At 46.9% G+C, this 25,021-nt stretch overlaps 1 protein-coding gene across 8 annotated transcripts in view; it reads right to left on the bottom strand.

Annotated features, from left to right (window-relative positions):
* SGSM2 (small G protein signaling modulator 2) overlaps positions 1-25,021 on the bottom strand; it is a 109,727-nt gene that overhangs the window by 17,080 nt on the left and 67,626 nt on the right. For 2 of the 8 annotated variants that reach the window (XM_019493376.2, XM_019493378.2), the window contains exons 4-16: positions 20,460-20,621; positions 18,115-18,182; positions 17,168-17,313; positions 16,660-16,794; positions 12,418-12,542; positions 10,937-11,004; positions 9,373-9,536; positions 8,683-8,809; positions 7,342-7,476; positions 3,349-3,499; positions 2,533-2,597; positions 1,914-2,059; positions 871-999 (exon numbers count right to left, since the gene is read on the bottom strand). In XM_019493376.2, coding sequence (XP_019348921.1) covers positions 871-999; positions 1,914-2,059; positions 2,533-2,597; positions 3,349-3,499; positions 7,342-7,476; positions 8,683-8,809; positions 9,373-9,536; positions 10,937-11,004; positions 12,418-12,542; positions 16,660-16,794; positions 17,168-17,313; positions 18,115-18,182; positions 20,460-20,621 — 1,621 coding nt within the window. Of the gene's footprint in view, positions 1-870; positions 1,000-1,913; positions 2,060-2,532; positions 2,598-3,348; positions 3,500-7,341; positions 7,477-8,682; positions 8,810-9,372; positions 9,537-10,936; positions 11,005-12,417; positions 12,543-16,659; positions 16,795-17,167; positions 17,314-18,114; positions 18,183-20,403; positions 20,425-20,459; positions 20,622-22,950; positions 23,097-25,021 lie in introns of those variants that run through there. The other 6 variants (XM_019493380.2, XM_019493377.2, XM_006276446.4 and 3 more) reach the window with 6 other exon arrangements.

The following is a 25,021-nucleotide window of genomic DNA, read 5'->3' as shown; positions in this document are numbered from 1 at the left end:
TGCCTGTGACCCTGTAATGCTTCTGTGCTGAAGGTCCCATGTGTTAACAGGGCACAACAGCTTATGTGATGGACGTTCTGACAGGACTCGGGCCCTTAACCATGTTTAACTGTACCAATATGTAGCAAATGCTGCTAACTGGGGAAAGGCCATGGGTCTGGGGGTTTCCTGGGTGCTTTTAATATGGACAAGAAGTTACTATATGCAAGTCCCAAACACTTTTGCAATTACACTAGTGTTTCAAAGGAAAACGGAGGTGTTTTCATTTAAAAAAAAAATACATCTTGCATTGTGTCACAAAGACAGAAGTGGTACATTTTGCAGGTATCTTGTCATCTAAAAAGGGACTGTTAGCAAGGTATGCCTCAAGCTTTGCAGGTCACAAAAGCTTGATATGCACAGTTAAAAAGTAGTTGCATTAGTGTTTCAAGATGGGGGATTTGAATGCCTGCTGTGCAGCCTGGCACACTGCTCACAGTAACTGAGGAATGCATTGTCCTGGGATAGCCCCTTTCCCTCCCAGGATCAGGAAGCACATTCCCTGCACTCATCTAAGAGTGGACCCTACACAGCTAACTGACACCCATTTTACAAATACGGAAACTGCTGAGATACAGTGAGGCTATGTGATCAGGCTGTCACAGCAGGGCTCAAAACAAAGTCCTGGCTTCCATATCTACTAGAAGGATGTTCTCAACAAAGAAGCCCACAAAATCACAGGTTTCAGATGCCTCTGAACAGCTGCATTCTTCGTGCTTTTGAAGCATTTTTCCTAACATAAGTGTTCCACCAACTGAATGCTCTTGGTGTCGCTTGGTTTTCCTTTCTTAACTCTGCATCCAATTTCAAATTCCAGAAACTGGAACTCACCCGATCCATATCCTTCTTGGTCATGCCAAATTTGTAGTGACCTAGTAAGAAGGGCCACACTTCCTTTCGGATCTCATGCTGCACCCCACCATAGTACACTCTTCTCAGCAATTCCAACTCCTTGTAATTCTAAAGGAGGCAGGGAAGAGATGGGATAAGGGAGTTAATACAGCTGTATTCTGAGCTTGTGTGACATCGAGAAAAGCACTTACACCTGCAAACATAATGGGCCTCAAAACAACAAATACAGAGACCTTTGTTTTTAGGGTACCAGTTCAAATTTGGCCCGTTGTGCTGATGACAAGGCTGTTACCATCTGACTGCAGCATCCCCAAAAATGCCTCTGTTCCTAATGAACAGACATCCATCCAGAAACACAGCCCGTAATGCTACACAATTACAGATTTCAGAGAGCTAACTCTTTCTTACTTCTAGGATGTGATCCCTTTTAAGAGCCCCTGATTTATGTATTTATGACTCTCACTTACGGGGCTTGTGCCTGGGAGCAAGGCAAACAGCTTGAAAAGCAATGAGCAGTTTGCACTGGCACTGTCTGTGCTAGAAGTGTTCAAATGGACTGAAGACTGCAGAGCAGCCAGAAAGGGGTGGGTGATAAACAGTTCTAACCTGGCTTCAGGAAGCTGCCTTTAAAACTCGTTCTGGCTTTTAACAAAGAATTTCAGGTCTGACCATTTGAATGTACTCCCCTGTAAAAGTTGCCTGCTGGGACACTCGGAGCTTGTGCAGAAGGCAACCAGACTTGAAACTGGTCACATCATTTACATCACGCATACCCTGGAGAGCCCCTGACTCCCACCCCACTGGCAGAGCAATGTGGGAACTGGGTCTGCACCAGATGTTGATAGAGGAATTCTGGCACAAGGTGTGAATTCAGGAACAGTTCCTAGAGGACAACATGAGAAGCATTTCCAGCCAAATAATGCTCAGATGCCATTTCACTGAGCACCGAGTGTGGATGGAAGAGCTGAATTTCCCTTTGAAGAACTGGAGGCTGGTGCAGAGCTCACCAAGGTCCCCTTTACCTTCTTGTCCTTCTGGTATTTGCTCCAGACCTCTTTTGTCAGGCCTCCTGTGGCGCTGGTCGGTTTGTCGGGTGGGACGATGGTGTGGTTCACTAGAGCAGACAGATGTGTTCGCACTGTAGACAAATGACGGCAGTAGGCAAGCCCTGCATTTGGTGGGGGAGAGTGGCAAGATCACGTAAGCGAGAAGGAACCCGTACAGCAGGCCCTTTTAAAAGACCCAAGTGGACAGTTGAAGCTTACAGCAAACACCCTAAAACAAAGCAAGTCTGCACGTGCACTGGGAAGAACGAAGGTCTGCAAAGCTGATGGCTCATTCAGTTTAAAGAGGAAAGTGAAACTGCAAGGTGGATTAAGAAAGGAAAGAGGGAAGGAACAGAGCTGTAAGCCTCTGTTCTCCGCTGCTGATTACAGAAGCCTGGATATTTGGGCCAAGGGTTTGATCCTCTTAATGTTCTGAGTTGCTCTAACTCCTTATAAAGATAAGGGACAACTCCACCCTCTCACCTACATATGCTCAGGTCCCTAACAGTGGAGTCCTCCTACAAGCAAGCGTGTGGCTGCAGCAGGAGCTGAGTGCACTATGCTAACATCCCCCTTGGTGAAAAGCTTCACTTACATCCATAGAAGGCTCTGGATACAATTTGTCTCTTCATGCTTTCACACAGCATCTTTAACGGGGTTCTGGAGAGAGACATTTTTGACAGGAACGAAGTTGGGTTACACAAATTAACATTCCCACTTGGCTGATAAACGTCCTGCTTCTCTGAAGCAAGCTGCCACCCCTGAGGCCTATCCAGCACAAAACTTTAGGGTCACAAAATATTAAAACTTGTCGTGCTGCCTCAGACCATGTTTAGCAGGTACCTTGCAGCAACTGGATACTCTAGTGACATTGTTGAGGTCACTGATCAATCATATTCCTAGCTGTCCTCTGCCAGATTAGTTGCTGGCTGGCTTGTTACCACAACCCTGAAGTGCCACTTGGGCTTGGGGGTTTCTGCCAAGGGCATTGCCTTGCAATCCCAGATGGACCTGAGAGTCTCTAGCTAGACTGGTGCAACTGCAACAGCCTTGACTTACCTGCGCAGAAAGGAAGTTACTGAAGGCCTGCCTTAGAAGTGCCAGCAGGACTTAGGCTCCCATGTTCGTGTGTTCCCCCCGCCCCAGTCTCAAGCATCGATCTTTGAGCTGGACCCTCACAGCTAACAGTTCTGAAACATGACTTCCGCATTTTTTTTTTAACTCTTGATCCCTTTGTGTCTGATATTGCAACCAACAAGTCCACCCTGGATCTCCCCGTGCAGGAGACCAAGGGCACTCTCACATCACGTGCCTGCAAAATGCTCCACAGGCCATGCAGCCAACGCTTTCCCACCACTATCTGCCTTCTGCAGTTGGGGCCAAGCTGGCTCTCTGAGCACACCCTGCTTACCTGTCGTGTATGCAGTTGCAGCAGGTGGGGAGGTCATAAGGAGAGCTGCCCGTTGAACAGGAGAGACACGAGGAACCTTGGCTACAGTGCTCCAGCTGCCATGACAACAAGCTTGCACTAAATCCCTGCATCTCTATCATGTCGCTGGGGTCTGAGGAAAGAAAAACATCTGGGCATAAACTTTTCCCCCTGGTGTGCCCTGATGGCTTTGTGCTTCGCTTTGCTGCAGGCTGTAGCTTCCATGCCAGGAAGGGGAGAACATAGCCCTACTGCCCCATAAACACTGCTCACTAGTGCTGCTAAGACCACTAAAATCATGTTTAGTAACCCCAGTGCACAGCTGACTCTGCGTTTTCAAACAACAGCTTGAGAGAGGCTGCACTGCTGCTTTGCAGGGACCAGCTTTCAGCTCCATGCTGCCCTGGCCCTGAGCTGTCGTGCCCCTACACTCCTGGAGTCTCTCCATGGAGGCCAGCCAGGAGCTGCTGAGATATGGAGTCTAGCCAGTGGCCAGATCTGCCATTTTGCCCACCCCTGCACTGGAGGAACATTTTACTGCAAGAAGCGATCACAAGTTCACGGAGTTCGACCATTCCTGCTCAAACACCGAATTTCACTCGGTGATTTCTGCAATGGCTCCACGGCTTCCAGCTGAGTTAGAATTAAAAAATCCACACCTTCCAGGGTCACACTCAGGGTCCTTTTATAATATGAGGAGAATTTTTTCCTCTTAATACCCAGGGCATGAGCCAAAAACAGTTACTCACGGGGCAAGAGATAGTCCCGCACTGAGTTCCACTGACTTCCATAGCAGTATTACAGAAGTCACGGTACTTCGGAGGTGGAACTGGAGAAAGTGACTCAACTACTCAACCTCAGCCCTACCCCAAGCTTCTTGCTGTTCCCAATTTGCCTCGGCAAAATCCTAGTTCACAAAGGAACGAGGCTAAACATCAATAGCAAAAATGTATTCCGTGTGCCTGGAAATCTGGGATGCCGCCCCTCATCTGTTCGGTATCAACAGCAACCCCTTCTGTGCCCCTGTTATTCAAAGGCATCATTTTAATGATTATTGAGTTCATGGCTCTGAACGCAGCGGCTGTTCCACGTAGGTGCACCCAGGTGCCTGGACTCTTAGGGGGGTTGTGCAAATGGAACGAGTGTCGGGATCAGGACTCAAAGCCTCAAGGCAAAGATGCTCGAAAGTAGTCAGTAATTTGGAGTCCCCGGCTTGATGCACCTTTATATGGGCCTGAAAACTGGGCTTCTTTCAGGTGTCTCTAGAGAGACAGCCAAGAAAGAGAGATCACTTGTTGCTTTTGCCAATCGTGGCTCGAGTTCTTAACCTTTCCCAGCTGTTGCTTTTCATAAATAACTGGCCTTTCAGCTCACCCATGATTTAAATTAAGGCAGAAGACACAGCATTGGATGCCATCGCATTCACATGTGCAAGCAAATTTCCATCCCTTGGGCTGCGCTTTTAAAATGTCTCGGTGGGGAGTGAGGGGGGATTCCAAACCATCTCATGCATTCTGCTTTGCAGGCAACAAGACAGGCTTTTGCTTTCACTTTTTTGTTTGCTTTAAACGGGCTCTCTTTTAAATCTGGATTTCGCCATCAATGCAACATAAAGCATTTTAACGGCAGCTCTCGAGGGGAATAATAAATGTCCGTGAACACAAAAAAGCACAGGCTCATGCGGAAGCAGTCACATATATATTACACTTCACAGAACAACGGTAATGAAAAAATGCTCTTCACCTTAATTCTTCAGGAAGGAGCTGAATGACCAAGTATTTATTGCAGCTTCTCATTTGGTTCGAATAAAAACCATTGGACAAAACAAATCTTTTTAGAATTTTTTTTTTTTTTTACCTCCCCCTCCACAGACAAGAAAAAAGTGGGTTGGTTGGTTGGTTTTTTTAAAGGAACAATAGACTTTAAAAATGAGAGAACCCCACAGAACCTAAGGATTCAGATGAAAGGTACCTGAATTAGTGAAGAATTAGAGTGAACAGCATCTTCATTTTATTCAATTGTGGTGCTGGCGGTTTTAATCTGCAACTCTGGCCACATGCAAGAGTCAAGCATGTTGAAAAAAATCAAAAGCAAATGGCTAGCCAACCCGATACAACAGTGTTGTCATTATTTCAAAGGAGCGCTGATGGGCTGACAAAAGCCAATCAAGTCTAGTTTGCTGGCATGAATTGCCGCTGAACAGTCCGGTAGTCCTAGCTCTGCTGTCAGCATTAATGGCCATTTAAAATCATTCCATGTTTTTTTAAAGTGACTGTGTCTCCAAAACAAAACTAAGTAGATTTGAGGTGTAGGTTGCTTTTTCAGTCTAACTTTTGCTGGCATGCAACACTAGCCCGCTCTTGCCCTAAACTCTCTTTGTTCTCATCTGTACAACACACTCCTCACTTCAATATTCCTGCAAGCGGTAGCTTTCTACCGAAAGAGGAGTGCTCTTTGGTGGTGGTTCTTCTCTGTCCCTTTGACTGAACGTGGAAGTCCAGCCTAGGTTTGCTGTGGTCAGCCTTTTGCTTTGATGGTTGTTTGAGGGACCTATTTGAAGCAAGGAAAATCTTTGTGGATAAGCATCCACGTCAACTGGACAGCACTATAACAGTTGCTGAAGAGAAAAAACTTAAAAGCCCTATGCCGATTCATCCTTGGATAGCCACAGCCAGGATGCGGATGAGGTACACTCAGCACTAGGGCCACTGTTCTGTCAGCTTATGGGATAGGAGATGGGTCTTTTCACCTTCTCCCATGTCCCTGTCCTGCTTCAGGGTGTGTGGTATGGTGTTTGTTGTTATTCTTCTGAATCTTGCTTTATCTGCAATACAGGGTAGTGAGAAAACCACGCTGGTGCATGCAGAGCATTGAAGGAGAAACAGCGATATAAAAACCAAAGCCTTAAATCTATGCTGCTGGGATACAGAGAGAACATCTAGCATTTAAAAGGGATCCATCCCTAACATCCACTCTGTGCAGGACCTGCAGACTCAATCATACGCAGGACTAGAGATGCGATTCTAACCTCCTAGCTACTGCCTGTTATCAGTAAATCAATGGAGCCTGTTTTCTTGGTAAAGGAAGAGCACATTAAACTTGTAGAACATGCACATAAGAGGTCTGGCATGGAAACAGGGCACTGACTGGTAGGCTGGCAGCAGACAGAGATGGGTTTGCTCCTGAATCGGTTGAGTCCCGAGAAGCCACGGGCACAGGGGAGCTTGTGCTTGGGCAGGACAAGCCTGAAGAGTTCCACGAGGGAAGACCAGAGTGAAACTGGTACAAACACTCCTGCAGACACTTCTTCCTCCCTCTTTACTGACCGGCTGTACTCTTGAGCCCCTTCCTGGAGTCTTAGAACTCCTGCTGTCCCAATGCAGGCTGCTCCGCCTTGCGCAGGGGACCTCTGCTGAACACCAGTCTGTTTGCTCCTTAGGACAGGAAGAATCCTGAGTCTCCAGAAGAATGCAGTCAGGTCCTGACCATCCGCTAATTAGGCTGTCTCAGGTAGGATGCCACTCTGCATCATTATCAACGAAGCACTTTTGAAGGGAAAGGGTAGCAGCTGATCCTCTGAAATCCATCAGCATATGAAGTGGCCATAAAATTGAGTAGCCTAAGCAGGAGAGCACAAAGACGCATTACGCTCCATTTCTTTGTGAGCAAGGGACAAGACTTGGATCTTACGATGATGGTGATGGGGTTCGAGTCTGTAAGAGAGATGATGATGATGACTTGTTCACTGGCTTCAGAATGACCTTGAAAAAGAGGTGCTATTAACCCTGTACCCACAGGTTGCACCTGCCCTCTCAACCGGCTACACAATGGCCACGTCACGTCAGATTGGCTCCTCTGACCTCAGGGTGGAAGCAAACAAAACGTCTGTCCTGCAATAATGCCAACACTGTTGTATGCATCAGTGGAGCGTACTGCCACGGGGCTCTGGGGCACAGGAGAGAGGAAGATAAAAACCTTTCATCCTATTAGGAGCTGTGAGGTTCCGAGAGCAGATCATTGATAGCATTGCGTGTAGCTTATCTTCCTCCTCCTCGTCATCGTCGACAGAGGCAGAGCGGCTGGCAGCTAAGTGGTGGTAGTTAATAGTTACTGCTCAAAGAAAATAGTGAAAGAGGAGCATAAGAAGAGAGGATTTTGTTCTATGGGAAGTCTTAAAAGGACATGTTCAACAGAGATGAAAAGGAGTTGGGGTCTTCCCCCCTCCTTTTGGGGATGGGAGGGGAGGAGCATTTCTCAAGGGCATATTCTCCATTGGGCAAAAATTTCCACCTGGCCAATGTCAGGCCTGAATGTGTGCATTATAGTGAAGGCACCCACAGATTTTGCTTCACCCAACTAGACAGCATGCAGGAAGCATGCTCCAGGTGGTCACGACCTCAGCTGTGGGTGCATACCAGGTTGAAAATCTAGTCTACGTTGCAGGGCCGGGGGGTGGGCGGCATGGGGAAGGGGAGAGGTTTAACTGAACACTTTAGCTGTAATGGGAATGTCGCATGCAGAAATCGCCTGAAATGCGGGACCCTGAGCCACACTTGAGGAAATCATTACTTTCCAGCTTCTGTGTCAGTGGCCTCAAGAATGAGCACAGCGGCAGAAAACCAAAGTGAACTGCATCTTGGGTGCAGAGAATTCAAATTCACTAAAAAGAAGGGGGTGGTGGTGGTTTGTTTTTTTGGGGGGTAAGAGAGCCTTTATTTCATTACTGTGAAGCTTTTGGACACAAAACCAGAACAAGCTTGGCTTGCATGGGGTTTGGTCTTTTTTGGCCATTTAAGATGATAGTTAGTAGTTTGGTCTGACAACCCCTTTGCTAGCAAGCAGTCTGGCCAATAAAAGTACTTCCTTTCTGGAGCAGAACTGCTCTTTGACTAGCCATGACAATCTTTCCCTTGGTTTCTGTCTGAAAGTCCTGCTGCACCAACTAAAGTTTGACCTTGCTCATAGAAGGTTCCCCTGCAGCGCGTAGAAAACTCTGCTCTCAAATCTACTCTATTTCTGTTTGGGATAATGAAGGTTTAAGGTTTAGCAGCTTTAAAAAAGCCCATATTAAACTGGACCATTAGCAATTAACTAACAAGCCCAAAAGCCTCTATGGCAAAATCCTCTGTTAAAAGAGAAACTTCTATCCTATTTCTTCCAGCTCTTCTGGTATATTAAAATTTCAGACAGAAGGTGGGGTGGGATGGCACCTTAGAGACTAACTGGTTTAGAGAGGCACAAACTTTCATATGTAGGCGACAACCTCCTTTGTCAGATGCTAAATGTTTAGACTGAAAAAACAATGAAGGGACTTACTGTTCTCATGCTTGTGACCTGGGTAGATGATTCTGAAGACGTAGTCTGTAGCGGTCTCCTCTGGCATTTCATCTAGATCCACTGACTTGTTAATATTTCTTTTCCGGAGCTTTGGAAACACTTTACCCTGTGGTGAAAACAACCCAAGAGATTCAGCTATCGAGAGGCACGCTGGTGTAGCAGGAACAGACTCCAAAGGGCTTTCAACTAAGAGAGTCTGAGGATAAGCGCAGCCTCTTGAGGAGTAGGCCAGGAAGGACTGCAGCCATGTGAGAAGCAAGCAGTATCAGCTATTTGCTACGTATGCAGCTTGCAACAGGATTCAACAGGAACTGGGCATCTGAGGCCCTGGGGATCCTTTGAAAATCCAAGGCTTGACCAAGACGCATGACCAGTGCATTAGTGGGAAGGTGCTCATTCAAAGGAATGGAGTAAGGAGTGGTCAGCCTATAACAAGGGGTGCAAAAACATGGTCTTCCCTCTCTCAGTGGCTGGAAGCAATCCATCAGTTAGGCAATATCCCCACTGGCGTATGTCCCCAATGATATCAAGTCAGATGGTTGTGGGGTGGTTTTTGCTTGATTTCCTCTCCCATACTGTGCGTGTATTTGTATTATGGTGGTGCTGTTGCATGGGACAGAAATATTAAGATCCCCTCGACCCCGATGAGTTTGCAGGAAATGACAGTACCTTGCCCTGTTGGGACCAAAGCGGTGGCTCTAGTTGCCCTCGGGGCAGAAGGCCATTTTCGAGGCAAGAGAGGAAAGCAAGGAGGTGGCCTCCCTGCGGGAAATGGAGCGGAGGTCTCTGAATCCCATCCTGACTCACCAACACTAATGTCCCTCCACTTTCTGCTGAAAGGGAAACAGGAGTGAGTTCATGCTTCCTTTCACCCTGTTAAAATCATCATCTTCCAGCCCTTGCTTTCAGAGGGGATTCTATTTGGGGCTCTCTCAAAAAGTCCTGTTAAATTACAGCAAAAACATTACAAACTAGATTCCCTGCCTGCAGGCGTGAAATTTCCAGGGGTACCATGGCTACAAGTAACCTCTGATAGTCCCTGAACAGCCAGTTGTAAACAGTATTCATTATGTATAAAACAGAGAAATGGGAGTAAAAGTAACTTTCTTGTATATTAAATAGGTTAGCACAGATGCATGCAATCTAAAACAAACTCCACATACTGCTAATATGGGATGCAGTCAAGGGTAGTACACTAGTGCAATTCGTATGTCTAGCTGCATCCATTGGTCGGGCCATTCAAATACAGAGAAATGACTTAAGTTATGGAGGGTGCTTGTGAAGAATGGTTACTGATGACTGTGAGGCCACGGATCAAGGAAGACTTTTGGCCCTGAAGCCTAGGTCCTGGGTGTAAATCCCTGAAAGACTCCACACCTGTTAATCTCTATGGAATAAGCTTAGTCCACCAACCATGCAGGCAGACTTGCACCAGTGGCTGGAGAACAACACCAGGCATGGCCAAGCCATCCTTCCCATAATTTCTCATCTATTTTTTTTTCTTTCTAAAGGGTGTTGCAGTGATGTTGCTGGCAGGATTACTATCCAGACATCTCAGTGCCGCACAGGCTGAGTGACCTGGGAAAATTGAAGGGAATAAGACAAGCAAAGCAATACCAGCATTACAAATACTCATCCCTTACTGATCTATGAACCAGCTCAGTGGGTACAAGCATTAATATCTATCAGCATGGTCTGATAGTCACAGTGAAGGGAGGTAATGACAATTCAGAGAGAGAAATCATCCAGGAAAGCATCTGTAGGATGTGTTTCCAAATTCCAGTAAGTATTTTAAATTTCACTTTCCATATCCTAGAGTTCAGATTTGGCTCCAATCAAAATGCTAACTGCAGTTAATTTGGAGCTGTGGCTTAAGCTTTTGGGGGGACAGTGGGCAGAGATGGGGTCTTTGAGCTTAAGCAGCTGACACTTGTGCATTAGGTTTCAGATTTGATGACAAACTCTCAGGTGTATCATGCCAAGCTGACACTTGTCAGAGGAAAAAAAAAATAAGGCCCCAAGACTGTACTGAACATAGTGAGCAAGGGATGCTTGGAAAGGCTTTAGGCAGAGAAATTCTCACTAGCTCCTTCAGCAAAGGAAGCCAAAGGAGAAAAACACTGCCTGCCCCATTGCGCTAAATACCTAACAGGCAGCAATATACCCTGCTCCCAGCATTACCATGCCGCATGCAGAAATGAGGCACCTCTGTGATGAGAAGGCTTATGCTTACGTTGCTGATGGCAGTGTATGCAGACGATCTGACTGAATGGCACGATTAAGGCGTAGTCCCAGTAAACACTGAAAGGAAGAGAACGCAGGACACCTTGTTTTTCAGGTGCTGTGCCAGAGCTGCATCCGAGTGCCCAGTACAAGGATAAGCCCATCACCAAACTGAGCGCTGCTCTCTAAACTTGGCCAAAAAAAGCGGAACTTCTGGGAAAGTTAAAAAGTGAAGGAACTGGATGGATGTGGTGTGTGTCTCTGCAACCAGCTGATTTACAGTCAATCCTCTTAGCTCCTTGCTTCAAGCAAATGCCTCATTCTCAGGACTCAATCTGGGCTGGGAGTCAGGACACCTGCGATTGATTTTTGACATAATTCCTGCATACAGTAGTTAAATCAATTGGGTCCCAAGGACCCACCACTGAAATTTCATGGAAACAGGAGTCCTCCCTTGGATTTCCAGTTGGCAAAACTCATTTCCCCTGTTTTGTTGTTGAAACCAAGAGCTGAGGGACTTGGTTTGGTTTGGTTTGGTTATTTTTAAGAAAAAAAGCCTGGACATTTGTATGTGACAAGAACTGCCCAGTTCATAAAAGTAAGGATTAAACACCATCTGTGGGGATAGAAAGTCTCAGATTCAGATTAGGGCATACCCAGCACCAAGCAGCTAGGGATTGGGAGAAAGGTTTCCTAGGGCCTGGTTTGCACCTGCAGGGTTTCTTTCATCTCCACTGGATGCAGCGGGGGCTGGGGTACTTAGACTGGACGCTAGAGGTGATGGACCTGTGTTCTGGTAAAGGGCAGTAGTATCACACTGGTTTCTTGAGGTTGAATTAATAAATGATTGCTTAGTGTTCTGAGATGCTGTGAAGGGATGATGAGAGGGAACTTCAGACCCAGAGGCCCTGAATAAAACTTATTTTTTTAATGGATCCTAAAACTGGGTAACAGTGCATGCAAGATCAGATCACCTGAAGTATGTTGGGGCAGCACTGTGTCTGCAAAATCCAGTGATGCTATCCCAGTGACCAACAATTTTAAAGTAACAAAATGTCAGAATTGCCACACGGCAAATACTGTTTTCCTCCCTGGCCAGAGTTTGTTCATAAGCAATTTTGGACAGTTTCCCCCAATTTCTGCCTGTTATTAGTATCACCACTGCACTGGGAGGTTTCCCAAAGATCACAGGCATCCCGTTTTCTGGCTACTGAGCAAATGCACGGTGAGAAACCGTCCTTGAGTGGATCTTATTGTCCAACAAAACACACGAGGAAGGAAAATGGAGGCACAGCATACCATAGTGCCTTGCCCAAGTGATGCAGCGAACTGGAGCAAAGATAAAATTCACGTCCTCTGCCTCCCAGCCCCTTGCCCATATGACGGATCATGCCCCTCTTATTAAATCAACACAGCCACTTGCTTATTCAAGTGCATCATCAATACACCAGAAGTATGTGCTTCCAGTCTCCTCTGCAAAATCAATGTTACCTTTTCTCAAGTTCTGAATCCCCAAGGGTCCCATTCATGAGCTGGTTCGGGGTCCATTTCAAAGTCAAGTTATCTGCTGACTGATGCAGGGAGAGATACCCAGGAATTGCCTCCATATCATCTCTCTGTTTAACAAAGAATATACATATAAAGATACTCAAGCTCTGCGTGCATTGCCAGTGAGCTGTTATAACACATAGCTAACACAAGTGGCCTGTTTTAACGTACAATCCTAGTGGAGTAAAAGCATCAATCTTACCTGGAGGGAGATGGACCCCGATTTGTGGGTAGAGGGTGACCTCCGACTAAGAATGGGAGGCCTAATGAAGAATGTCTTGCATATGAAAGTCTGTCTTACTTTAAACCAGCTACACAGTTGGTCCAATGAAAGGACATCACCCTAAGAAATCCTCACTTCTTGCACAACTCCATGAAGGAAAGGACTTGGGTTCATTTCCAATAGCAGGCCCATAAGCAGGGCATGGTAAGTAAAGCTCTGCTTGCCACAGGGGTCAAGCTGCATTTTTCAGACTGAAAAACATTTTACTACCCAATGCCATGTCCCCAATCCTGCAAAATAAACCATCATGCTGTAGGTGACCTTCGTTTCTGCCCTACTCAGGCTGAATTACCTCACCTCCCAGTTTCTAACCAACTAGTTCCTGTGAGTAGACAAGTCAGAAACAGGATCAGTTATTGACTCGTATCAGTTGAACAGAACAGCTTAATGTGCGAAGCAGCCTGGGTCACAGAGACCCAGACGCGAGCACTTCAGACCTGTGGCGCTCACTTGGGCATTGCAATATTCAGACTTTTATGACACCTTAAAACCCCAATCATCAACTGTGAATTCACTTAAACACACACCCAAACCCCAACTGAGCTGAGTCTCTGCGCTCTAGCTGCAATTACAGGGTTGGTCGGTCAGAACTATGATTTTTTTCCCCAGCAGGAAATGGCAACTTCCACAAAAACTAAGACAGGCAAGAGGCCATTCTTGTCCCACATGGACCTGGTGTCCTCAGAAACTCTCCATATTTACTGCACTTCCTCACCAGATTACTGGAGCGGGCAAAACAGATGACTTCCAGACTCACCAGCTGATGAAATCAAGCCCACAAGAGCCTTCAAAGCAGCACAGAATTGTTGCTTTGCTGACGGTGGGTTCAAGTGTGCACTGTACAGCAGTAAGAGCGCAATGCAGGGATAGGCGGGCCGGACACAGGGTCCATCGCATCCAATACATACTCCATTCCACAGACAGCTTGTGTCTGTCTTCCTACATCCTCCTTTCTAAGAACTTGCTGTTCTTTCAGAACCTGCATCTTTCCGACCCTTACAGGAAGGAGGAAAAAGTCTGCTCTCAAAACTATATTTGCCGAGACCTTGGATGCTCGCACGGACAGATGCTGCTAGCTTGGTGCAGCAGCAAGCCTAGCAGGGGTTGCAAAACCTGTCCCAAGGTCCCTGCTACCCCAGCTGCACTGCTAGCTAGCTTGAAGATAGTAGCTCAGGTGTGATTTATGTGAGTGGCAGAATGGACTAAGACTGAGGGATCTGGGCTCCCTTTATTCAAATAATCATGGGGGCTGGGGGGCAGGTGCAAGGGCACAGTTGACAGCCCAGAAGTTGCACGTTCGAGGACATAACAGAATTGCTTGCAGCGCGGCCCTGTCGGATGCCAACGAATCTGCAAATTCTGCTGAATACCTTGACACAAGGACATGAAAAAGAAGATGATCAGAGGAGCTAAGCTGGATCCAGCAGTGAAACGGGGTAGTTTTAATCTTTCTCGTCAGCTGTTAGAGTAACTTCCCCAAAGGGAGAATTGCAGTACAACAGCGCTGGCAGAAAGGGGAGAAGGATCAAGCAGATTCTGGGTGGTTATACTGCAATATCAGACTCTAATTATCTGTTGCTCCATGTTGTCCCGATGGACCGCCTCCCTGCCAGCCATTAGCTTTAAAAAAAAAAAAGTTCTCAATCTGAGCCCAGATGGAAGCCCATGCTGCTCCCAGTCACATCTCCCTTCCACTACCCCTTCATCCTCTGGGGTATTTGCCTTTCAGCAAAACTGGGCACACACTCTTCCAGCTCATGCCACTTGGGGGCCCAGCAGACCCTCCATGCTTCCAACCAGGCACAAATCTCAGTGCTTAGTTTGAAAAGCAGCCAGGGATGAGGTTTAAAAGCAACATCAGGAGAGTGGGAGTATTTTCAGATCCACATTGCTCTCCACTCCTGGTTCAGTAGAAAAGATGCACAGATATGGGTGATATTCCTGGCTCTAGCACTGACTTCTTTGTGACCTTGGCCAAGGGCTTCCCTCTTTGATGCCTGCCACCTTTGTCTCCCTTGTTCATTTAGACTCTTATTATTTGAGGCAGGAACCATCTCTCATGGCATCTGGACAGCACCTAGCACATTACGACTCTAGTCTGGACAGGGGCCTCTAGGTACTGTCATAACAGAATTAATAGCAGCCCTCAACTATGTGAAGGGTGGCTCCAAAGAGGATGGAGCTGGGCTGTTCTCAGTGGTGGCAGATGACAAAACAAGGAGCAATGGGCTCAAGTTGTAGCAAAAGAAGTTTAGGTGATATTAGGAAGAACTTTCTCACTGGGAGGGTAGTAAAGCACTGGAACAGGTTACCTAGAGAGGTGGTGGAAACTCCATCCTTGGAGGTTTTTAAGACCCAGCTAGACAAAGCTGTGGCTGGGATGATCTAGTTGGGGATGGCCCTGCTTTGAGCAGGGGGTTGCACTAGATGTGACCTCCTGAGGTCCTTTCCAACCCTCATTTTCTATAATTTTATGACAACACAACTAATTAACAACCACATTGCAAGCGTCTGATGTTTCCTTTGCTAGTCGTCAGGGAATTACAGCTCTGAGCAACAACGCATGCTGCAAAAACTGTAATAAATTAACACGCCCTTAAAGAGCCAAGAGTCTTTTATAAACTCACAAATGTCTTGCCAGCGGCTTGACTTGCTTTTTGGACCTGAGAATGCAGATAAGCTCTTGGAGCAAATTCTTCTGAGCAACTGATGTTACTACTTTACAGCAACGATGCTTGCACAGACCTAGTGCCTCCAAACCCAATCCAGATAAATGAGGTGGCCTGTTGAGCTTGCTGAACAAATTTACCTGACAGGAGCACAGTCAAGGAACAAACTATGCCTACTGTGTGTTTTGTGTACGTATGTATACAAGTCCCATCCTTTATGGAGCCCTTCTGATGGAATGGTCTGCGAGCTTTGAAACAAGTGGCCCCTAATATACAGCTTAAAAACTACTTGGGACCTAGAAAGACAGCACAAACCCTGGTGTAGTTTCCATCAGTTTTGTACACCAGCGCAAGTTACACTGGTGTCTAAGGTGGGCAGTGACCAGATCTTCCCAGGTAGTTGCCTCCCTAGGTGCTATTCCAGTACTTTGTCACTGGGTGGCAGGAGCCAGTTGCAATCACTTGCATTAAGCAGAGAGAGAATAACTTCACCTCTGGTTTTTATAGAGATGACTACACCATATTCTAGTACCTTACACAGGGGCAGGGCTGCACATCTGCTTGAGTACACTGGGGACCCTATATGATCTAAATGTAAACTGATTATTTGTGTGGCTGTAGGATTAAGAAGCCGTCCATGAAATAAAGTCCTCAAATAAATGGGTACTGCATGTATCCACGGCAAGAGGTAGGCCCTGCCCTAAGGAACATACAGTCTAAATGGACAAGAAAGACAAAGGGTGGAAGAGGAAACTGAGGCACTGAGAGGGAAAGGGATCTTCCAAAGGTGACAAAGAGCCAGTGGCAGAGCCAACAGAACTGATTCCCATTCAGTGCCCCACCTGCTAGATCACACTGCCCCTCTCTTATAGAACTGAGAAGCTGAGAGGGACAAACGGGGAGGAAAGCAGGGAGTTTGACAACAGACAGAGGTAATGCCTGTACAGGCAGAACCTACCCTGATCCGTTTTCCCTCTACTCTTTGCCGTTTTGGAGGTGAGGGGAGAGGAGCACCACCGATAAACGGGGCCCAAGCTCCATCCAGCCTCCAGGATGAGATGGGAGGAACTGTGTTTTGTCCCCCTGGATCGCATGGGGAAAGCCAAATGTCCTGGCACTGTTTCAGAGTTTCACTGTTCTTTGCAGCACCACTGACTCCCTGTGCCAGTGACCAGAAGAAACTAACCTTCCCCCAAGACATGACCACAGCATGCCTGATGCCTTGCTACTTACTGGCTGAACGAGGACGTTATTTTTCCCATACAGCAGGTGTGTCCTCGAGTTCTGGTGCAAAGACTCCACATACTCCCTTGCCGAAGCAGCAAACCGGTCCTCAGACGTGCTACCGCTGGACTGCCGCTTCCGGATCTGGTACAGGAGAGAGGTGCCATTCTGGGGGCAGGTGGCACAGCACTGGGAGCCAGCTGCACACAGAGGCTCCTGAGCACAGTGCCTCTTCACTAAGAAAAGCTCTCTCTTATGTGGCATGGGTTCTTCTACGTGCCAGCCAAAGGAGCTTGCAGCTTCCTTGAGACAGGGACAGGCACTGTGGGCAAAATCTCAGGCACCCCCAGTCCTGAATTTCAGGGCTGGATTGCAAACCCGTCTACACTTGGGAGGGGCAGGGGCATATGGGGACCCACATGGACTTTCTTCTGGGACAATGGCATGGACAAAAAGCCTCCCCAACAACACCAGGCTTTGCCAGTTACCAAGAAGCGGGCACACAGCAAATACCTACTCCCAGCGCCGGGCGTTTGGAGGGAGAGTCCTGACGGCCGTGTACTCCATGAATGCGGTGCCTCTGCACCAGCTCATCGGCCGAGGGGTCAGTCCAGTAGTGGTCGGCTGTTTTCAGCTTGGTATATTCGAGAGCGCAGGGTCCAACTAGGAGAACAGCAATGAGAGAGGATCCATGACAGTCTACTGACACAGAAACTCACTTACTCACTCATCCCTCCAGATCAGATATTGAACTGCGGCCCTTTTTCCTCATGTGACATGGAAGGAAACGTTCTCTCCCCTAGCATGTAACCTTGGCCAAATTCCCTCTTATAATAAATCAGGTCCTATTAACTATGGCTGCAAGAAAATCTTGCTAAGCGTATAACAGACCGGCATTGCAATGCTGTTACCTCCAACTCCCAGCTGAGGGAAACCGCACCCAGCAAGCACTCTATGAAACCAGACTCCACCCTGCTCTCATCAGACCAAATAATTAAACAGTTTCACATCCTCTCCCGTATTGTGTATAGAGGAGGGTGAAGCTCTTATTGTGTCTTACGTGTCTCCACTTCGGAAAATGTAGTCAGCAACAAAAATGCCAGCAGCGTTCCCTTGGAGCTCTTATAACCAGGGATCCTGGTTTTCTCTGGTTCTAAAAGATCCCCTATTTTCGGTTAAAAAAAAGTAACCCCAACTCTGCATTTTCTATATGCACACGCGCGCGCGCACACACACACACGGAAATCATGGAAAAATGTGGATTTGGGGATACAGTACTGTTTTTTTAAACCAAAAATTGGGGATTTTTTTGAATCAGAGAAACCTGGGATCCCTGCTTATAACTACACAGTAAACTACACAGCAGCATGACTAGCGTTCGTCTCACTGTCTTACTAAAGCCACAAATTGCCCCCCAAGCATTCTTACTCTAAGGCCCCTTGGGATAATACTTGAGGAACGTACCTAGAAGAGAAGCAAGGATTGGACCACAAACAGGATCTGCCAATAGAGCTTCTCTCTCGTAATATTTGCTGGGAATAAAAAAAATAGAAATGGGTCAGCATCACTCATTGGTATTTTCAAATGCTGCCAAATGACTTAGGAGCATGAGTCTCTCTGATTTTCAAAGGTACTTCTACATCCAAGTCACTTAGGTGCTTCTGAAACTACCATAAATTAACCATTATTTGATTGTGTGGGTAGGTAAGTGGAAGGAGGGAAGACACATGCTCTGCTTTGTGTAGTGAGACAAACTCTTAAGACTTGATCCCGCAGCTAAGCGCCTAAGTGTGACCATTTTCTACTGTTACAGTCCCTAAAAAGCTGTTCGTACCACAGGTGGGCAGGTTCTGCTCTTATGCACTGCTTCTCTGCGACTTTGTTTTAAGAGGACAGCAAGTGACAAAAACAGAAGTGCTAACAGTTTTTCAAGGACTCTTGACAAGGTGGAATAGGTGAATCGTAGGTGGGATGGATTTGCCTTTCAGTGTTTTATAACTCCTGACATAAGACCACCTCTGATTTCAGTTTGGGACTCAAGGCACTGATGTAATAGAACTAGAAACAATACATTTTAGCAAGTAATTTCTGCCAAGATCTTCCGCTGTGACCAAGAAGAATAAATGTTCTCTGCTGGTCTCAAGCAGCCTTAAGTAGCTACCACTGGAGCTGAAGTATGGTATATGGAAAGCTGTTTCTTAAAATATTAACAACAGCAGCTCTTGCAATGACCCAAAAGACTTGATACAGCTGAAGAAAAGACTGAGTTGGTACAAAAAGAGCCAAATGCTAAACAGAATTTCTTCAGCTGTAACCATCCTCCCACTAGATGGAGCTGAAACTCTAAGCTGTTTTCTCCTCCTAAAGAGCACGGATGAGCTACTCAAACACCAGAGTCCAACAGTGAGACCATCACAGAGCTCAGGCATATTGTCTTGCTTCAAAGAAAGTGTTTCAGTATAATCCATGTGGACTCAAATACAGTCAGGGAGAAAAGGAGAACAAAAGAAAAAAAACTCAAACACCAAAACAAGTCAGCAAACGACGTTGAAGCTCAGAGAGTGAAGACACAAGGCATGCCTCACCCCAGACAGGACACCAGGCTGCAAACATGACTGGAAACCAGAGAAAAACATTTTGCTCCCAGGAAGCCAGGCCCAGACAACTACATGTGCTGCTTTGGCCAGCGTGCATATTTCTTGGAAGAGACATGGATTTTGATGGGTGGTATCTTTTACTAGACCAAGTGCATGGTTGGGGTAAAGTCAGACAAGCTTTCCAACGAAAACCATTCTTCATTAGGTCTTCATTAGTGGCCTGCTTCATCTGTGCCTTGCATCGGAAAGCTTGTGTGATTTTATCCGAATCATGCGCTTGGTCCAATCAAAGATACCTCCTACAAAAATTCTTGCCTCTTGCATAATTCCTGGGTCATTATCGCCAAAACGTACTTCTTGGTACATTAGGGACTAGTTACATACCTAGCCAAGTGCAGCCCCAGAGGCTGCAGGAGTAACCATTATAATTCCAGAAGTGTGGTGTGCTTCATGCCTTCTAGTAAGCTGGGAGGGAAGACTGTGAGAGCTTCCTTTACCACTTGCACCTGCAGAAATCACTGGCAAAATTGTACAGCAGAGCAAGAAAGCAGGTCTTGGACCAAAGTATCTTCATTTGGGACATTTTGCCAGACACTCCAGGCTGTCTCCAAAACACACCCAACTTCCCTCTCCAAACAAACTAGGATTAGATGCCACCAAAAGAATAATATCCTTTGACCACCACGCTTTTACTTTCCAGGAAAATTCTCCTACTTGCCTGCTGCCAAGGAGAACATAATCCAAACTTTGGGAATATACGCTCCCACGTACCATGCACCTTGCACAGCCAAAGACATCTCACCTGGGATGTAACCACTTGTTTGAACAGCTTTAGAGCAAGCTGCATCATTACTGAGTGGAGGCATACCATCTGTTTGTGACTAATCTAAATCAAGCCTCAGGATGTTCACCATATCCTTTGTCTGAAGCCATAGAAGTGTCTCCAATAAATTCCCTCGTTATCTGCATGGCTTATAAAGCTTTTTTTCCCCTTCCTTCATGAACTCAGTCACAGACTGAAATTCTGTCAAACATTTGAGAAGTCATCAGTGTTTTCAAAACCAAACCTGTTGTGGAACTGCTTTTTGCAACCCAATTTGACAGTGCTTAGGCCCACGGGCAGCAGGCTGATGAAGTTCCAGGGGCAAACACATACCACATTGGCTAGATGGACAAATCCATACCGCTCCGGCTGTCTGGTCCCGTCGTTACCTGCAGTTGTCCACTATGTACTGCACAATTTTGTCCAGCACTTTCTCGATCAGCGCCGTCCGGACCCAGATGTGTTTGATGGCCTGAGGTGTCAGGACAGGCGATTTGCTTGTGGTTGAATTCTGCCTCTTGAGGGACTCCTGGCCAGTTGGCTGATTTTTCCTACAAAGGGACAGAGGGGAAATGACAGAAATTAAGCAGCTGCGTTTTCAAAAGGAGATTCCCCACTCTTTGATGGAAGGGTAAGCACTGGGGCTGGGCTACAACACGCGCATCAGACAGACGCAGGTCCAAGCATGACTCGCTCCATTCTTATGTTGCATCAAAGATTTGTGGGGTTGGGATCCAGAGTTTTAGTCAGCCCAGTGTAAAGTCAGAACCATGTAGCTTAATAATCTGGTGTGACCAGGCTGATGCATCAAAAGGGGTCTGATGTTCAGAAGCTGTATGCTATATAAATCCAGCTCCTCTGAGGCTTCTCAAGGGGAACAGTCACGTACCATGGCCCCCACAATGACAAGTCACTTCTTACAGTCTTAGCAGATTTGCTAAAAAGAAAACACCCCGATGCACACTCAATTCTTTAACTCCCCCGCGAAATCCAAGGCTCTATGGAGACAACCCCTCCTGCCCGCTCTCGCAGGAAGAGAACGCCCAGCAGGCCCATCTAATCCGGAAGAGTTATTCCAGCCCATTTCCGACAGCATCAGAGAGCAGAAAGCAGCAAAGCTCAAGGTGTGCCAGAGAAGCAAGTGTCCCACATGCAAAAAGAAAAAAAAAATGTTTATTCCTAACTAAACATAGCTGCATGCCCCTCTCCATCACTGGAGAGCTGCAGGGAAGGCTAGAGACAGGATACCAAGCAGACACTCAGATATTAACATTTGGAGCCTCATCAGTTACATTTCAACAGCATCCTTCATTGTCAAGGCTCCCAAAGGGCTTTGTTAACAGTGTATCTTGGCTGACGCACCAGGCACTGAAACACGGACCTCCAGTTGAAAGCAGGAGCTGCTGCTGCTTGAGCAAAGGAGTAAAGGAGTTAAAGCTCTCTAGTGGATGCTGTAACAGATTCAAACCCTCCATGAGTCAGGTAGGCACGAGCTACAGGAAGATCTGCAATATACTCATGCCTCCTGTATAGCAGTGGAAAGAAAGGAAGGTAGTTGAGCTTGAGTCTTGTGAAAGTTTCCTCAAACCTTTGGTGTCCCTGAAGGAAGTGTCAGGGGTTCTTTTGTTATTTAGGGTTACATCCCAGTGACTTGTGGGGAGAACCAGTGGGTTCAACCTACATCTTTAACCATAAATTCAGGCCAAGGTGGATGGTACGTGTTCCCAAATGGCTCTGGCAGCGCAGCCACCATTGATCAAAACTCAGGAGACACACCGAGCTGCCCAGCTGAAATAAGGGCAATGGTGGGAGGTAGCAGGCATGTGGGCTTTGGCTGGCAACAACATGGCAGCAAAGCAATGCAGAGGTCAGAGTGCCCTTTTGGGCAGAGCTATAGGGAAAAGGATGAAGAGCTGAGTTCCAGGGGTTGTCGAAGGCACAGACCATTCAGGACAGGATGAAAAGTGGGATTCATCTCAGGAAAGCAGGTCATTAAACTGATTAGATGAGCTGGACCAGATTTGTCCCTGGAGGGCATTAGTGAACTACGCCAGAAATGATTCCATCTCATGATCAACCCTCCAGCTCTTGAATCATAGCATGTGCCTGGCTTTGTTGGGAGAGCAAAGCCCAAATGCAGATGGCCAATGCTGAGGGTGCTTGTCTCCGTAGGCATCTACGAGCTCCTTTCCTAGCAGCAGTCCTGTTGCAGTGGCTTGACTCGACCCTAATTTTCCTTGGGTTCTTTTTGAATACAGCCTCCAGCAGAACGAAGAAAAATGGCCCGTGCAAACCTGTTGTCCCTGATCTTTCACACGGGCTAAGAACGCAAGGCTAGATTGTGGCTGACCCTTGTGGGGCGACAAGAGGGGCACAAAAAGTGCCTATCTGTGAGGGTCCTTGGTCTCCTGCTCCTATAAAGGTGCAAATCTACCCTGCCTGACCTCAGACTACCACAGCCAACTACCTCTCTCTCAGATGCTGAACACCAGCAGTGGTGGAGATAGGCACAGAGCTGGATGCACGTCACTCGGATAAGTTATGCAGCCAAGGAGCTTCAGCCTGACGTCTCTCCTCCTGCATCCTAGGATGAGCCCTGCTCCTAAATCTGACACCTCTTGGGTGGGTTGATTCTCTCTCCGAAGCACCCTGCATATCCATGGAGCTCTGCACTAACATTTGGCAATGACATCCCATCCCTCGCCCTCCCAAGACGACAACAAGATGACGAAGAGACAGACTGTATCGGGCTGCGGTGCTAGGAATGCAGTAATTGAACAACTACTCCCAGCTGGGGGCTTGTTCACAGCCAAGACCCCCTGCCTGTTCCCTACCATGTAAGGCAGTCACAGCTCTCACTTAATGAAACAGGGAACTTACGGCTGTTTGGTGCCAGGAGCGGGGCCAGCTTCCACATGAAGGGTTGGATGCCAAGGGAGGCCTCCCCAAATATCAGCCAAGGCAGGAATTGCTAAGCAAAAGGCAGTGTCTGCGTAAGGAACTGCAGCCATGTAGAAGTCTGTAGTTCCCTTCTGTGGACTTTGCTTGCTGCCCTGTGGCTCTGCTCAGCTCTGATGAGGTCCACAAAATCTGCTCATAAATGTTTAACCCCCATCCCACCCTTTACGACTGCCAAATGAAAAAAGGGAGCGCTTGCCCAGCTTGTGCTTCTCAGTGGTCCAAATTGCTTCTTGAATGCTTGCCAGGTCAGGCAGTCTCAGAAGGATTCAGATGAACAAGGCCACAGCTGGTTTTATTCAAAGAACTTTCCTTGTGAGCACAGACAACAAGAGGCTGTTACCACACGAGGCACAGTGCTTGTCACCAGCTCCAACATGCTCAGAGCCACGCGGAGCACTTGCAGTTGCAAACTGCCTTCTCCTTAGCTTTCAAGCTATCATCTTATCACTATGCCCTGAAGTGAACTGCAAACCCCAGGGACTGGACAAAGTGCACTGCCTGGGCATTGCTTCTTCATCAAATGCCAAAAAAGCTCCAGTGGCAAGGGATAACTGAAGTTTCTAATTAGAAACAAGTCCACAATTAACACCTATTCTCCCCACTCTCAAAAACAATTCTGGCCTTAGCTATGCATCCTACAGAAGAACGTGTGCCCCAATGATTTTTTCTTTGCATGTCAATCCCTTACACCAAGCCTGGTGAGAACTACTTCTTACCAAACAAGGGGCCGGATATGACACGGAGCTGTGCACCATTTGTGGGAGTTGTGGGTGCTCATAAGCTTGGAATCTGTCAAAACACTGACTCAAAGTCAGTGGAGCTTTATTTTTTAAATGAACCCTGTATCTATTTAAAGTTTCGCCCCCATCCAATTACCAAATAACAAAGCCTTCATACATCTGGCCAATTTCTCTCTTTCATACTTTCTGTCTGTCCTTGTCTTTTAACGTCAGTTGGCCCAAGCTGACCCTGGGCACAAGACAAACACTAAGTTCCTGCACTCCAATAGTTTCCCAATTCATTCTTGGACAGGGATTGAGAAATGGGGATATTCTGATATCTCAAGAACACAACTGAGAAATGGAGCTAAGTACTGTGATGGTTTTGGGGATCTAGTGACACTGTACAGAGTCTGGTGAAAGCTGTAAAGTTGGTATTGCCATATCACTGAATGCCACTATATATATGACATCCTCCACTTGTTGACAAGATTGTACGGATGGCTCCCCAGACTAGGTACAACAGATGAAGCAATAAGTAGGCTATGAAGGCTGGATGGATCTGGGAGAATATATTTCCTGTAGCCAGTCTGTAGGGAGTTGGTAAAAATGGAGTGGAAAAACACTACACCAAGTAAAGAGCAATGGTGTTGTACAATCCTGTGTGAAGTCTGCACGCATCATATATTACACTGACCACATGTCCCTGAAGAGGCAGGCTGTAAACCAGAAGGCTCTTGCCTTTGGATAGATTCTGGGGAACATACTTAAGTGGCTGATAAGGGTTGAAGAACATGACAGGAGTTTCAGCACTAGTCAGTTACTTAGCAGTCATGCAAGAAGCAAGTAGCATCATTTCAACTAGGAACCGGTCAGTACTCTTGGCTTTCTGGACACGACAGCTGCTAATGTACTGCATATCCCACTGCACCAGCACTGCACCATGCAGGCCTGCAAAGAGCCATGAAAATATCTGCAATAGTGAAAACACCCTGGTCTTTGAGGGTGCCTATACAGCAAGGCTGCTCCGATGCACTGTAATTACAACACGTCAGAGCAGACTCGATTAATCGAATCTGCTCTGACTTGATTTACCGTGCTCCAGCAGACTCCAGCATCTCGTGTATCAGCGTCCCCACGCTGAAAAATGGCTCATTCGACAAGCTTTAGTTAAAGCACCCCCGCTGCCATTTTTCAATGCGGGGACACTGATACACAAGACGCTTCGCACGCTTTAATTAGAGCAGCTCTGAGAGCCACTCTAATTAAAG

This window comes from Alligator mississippiensis, chromosome 14 (genome assembly GCF_030867095.1).
Source record: "Alligator mississippiensis isolate rAllMis1 chromosome 14, rAllMis1, whole genome shotgun sequence".
NCBI classification, from domain to species: Eukaryota; Metazoa; Chordata; order Crocodylia; family Alligatoridae; genus Alligator; species Alligator mississippiensis.
The sequence above is the reverse complement of the archived record's forward strand: the minus strand, read 5'-3'. Positions and strand labels throughout refer to the sequence as shown.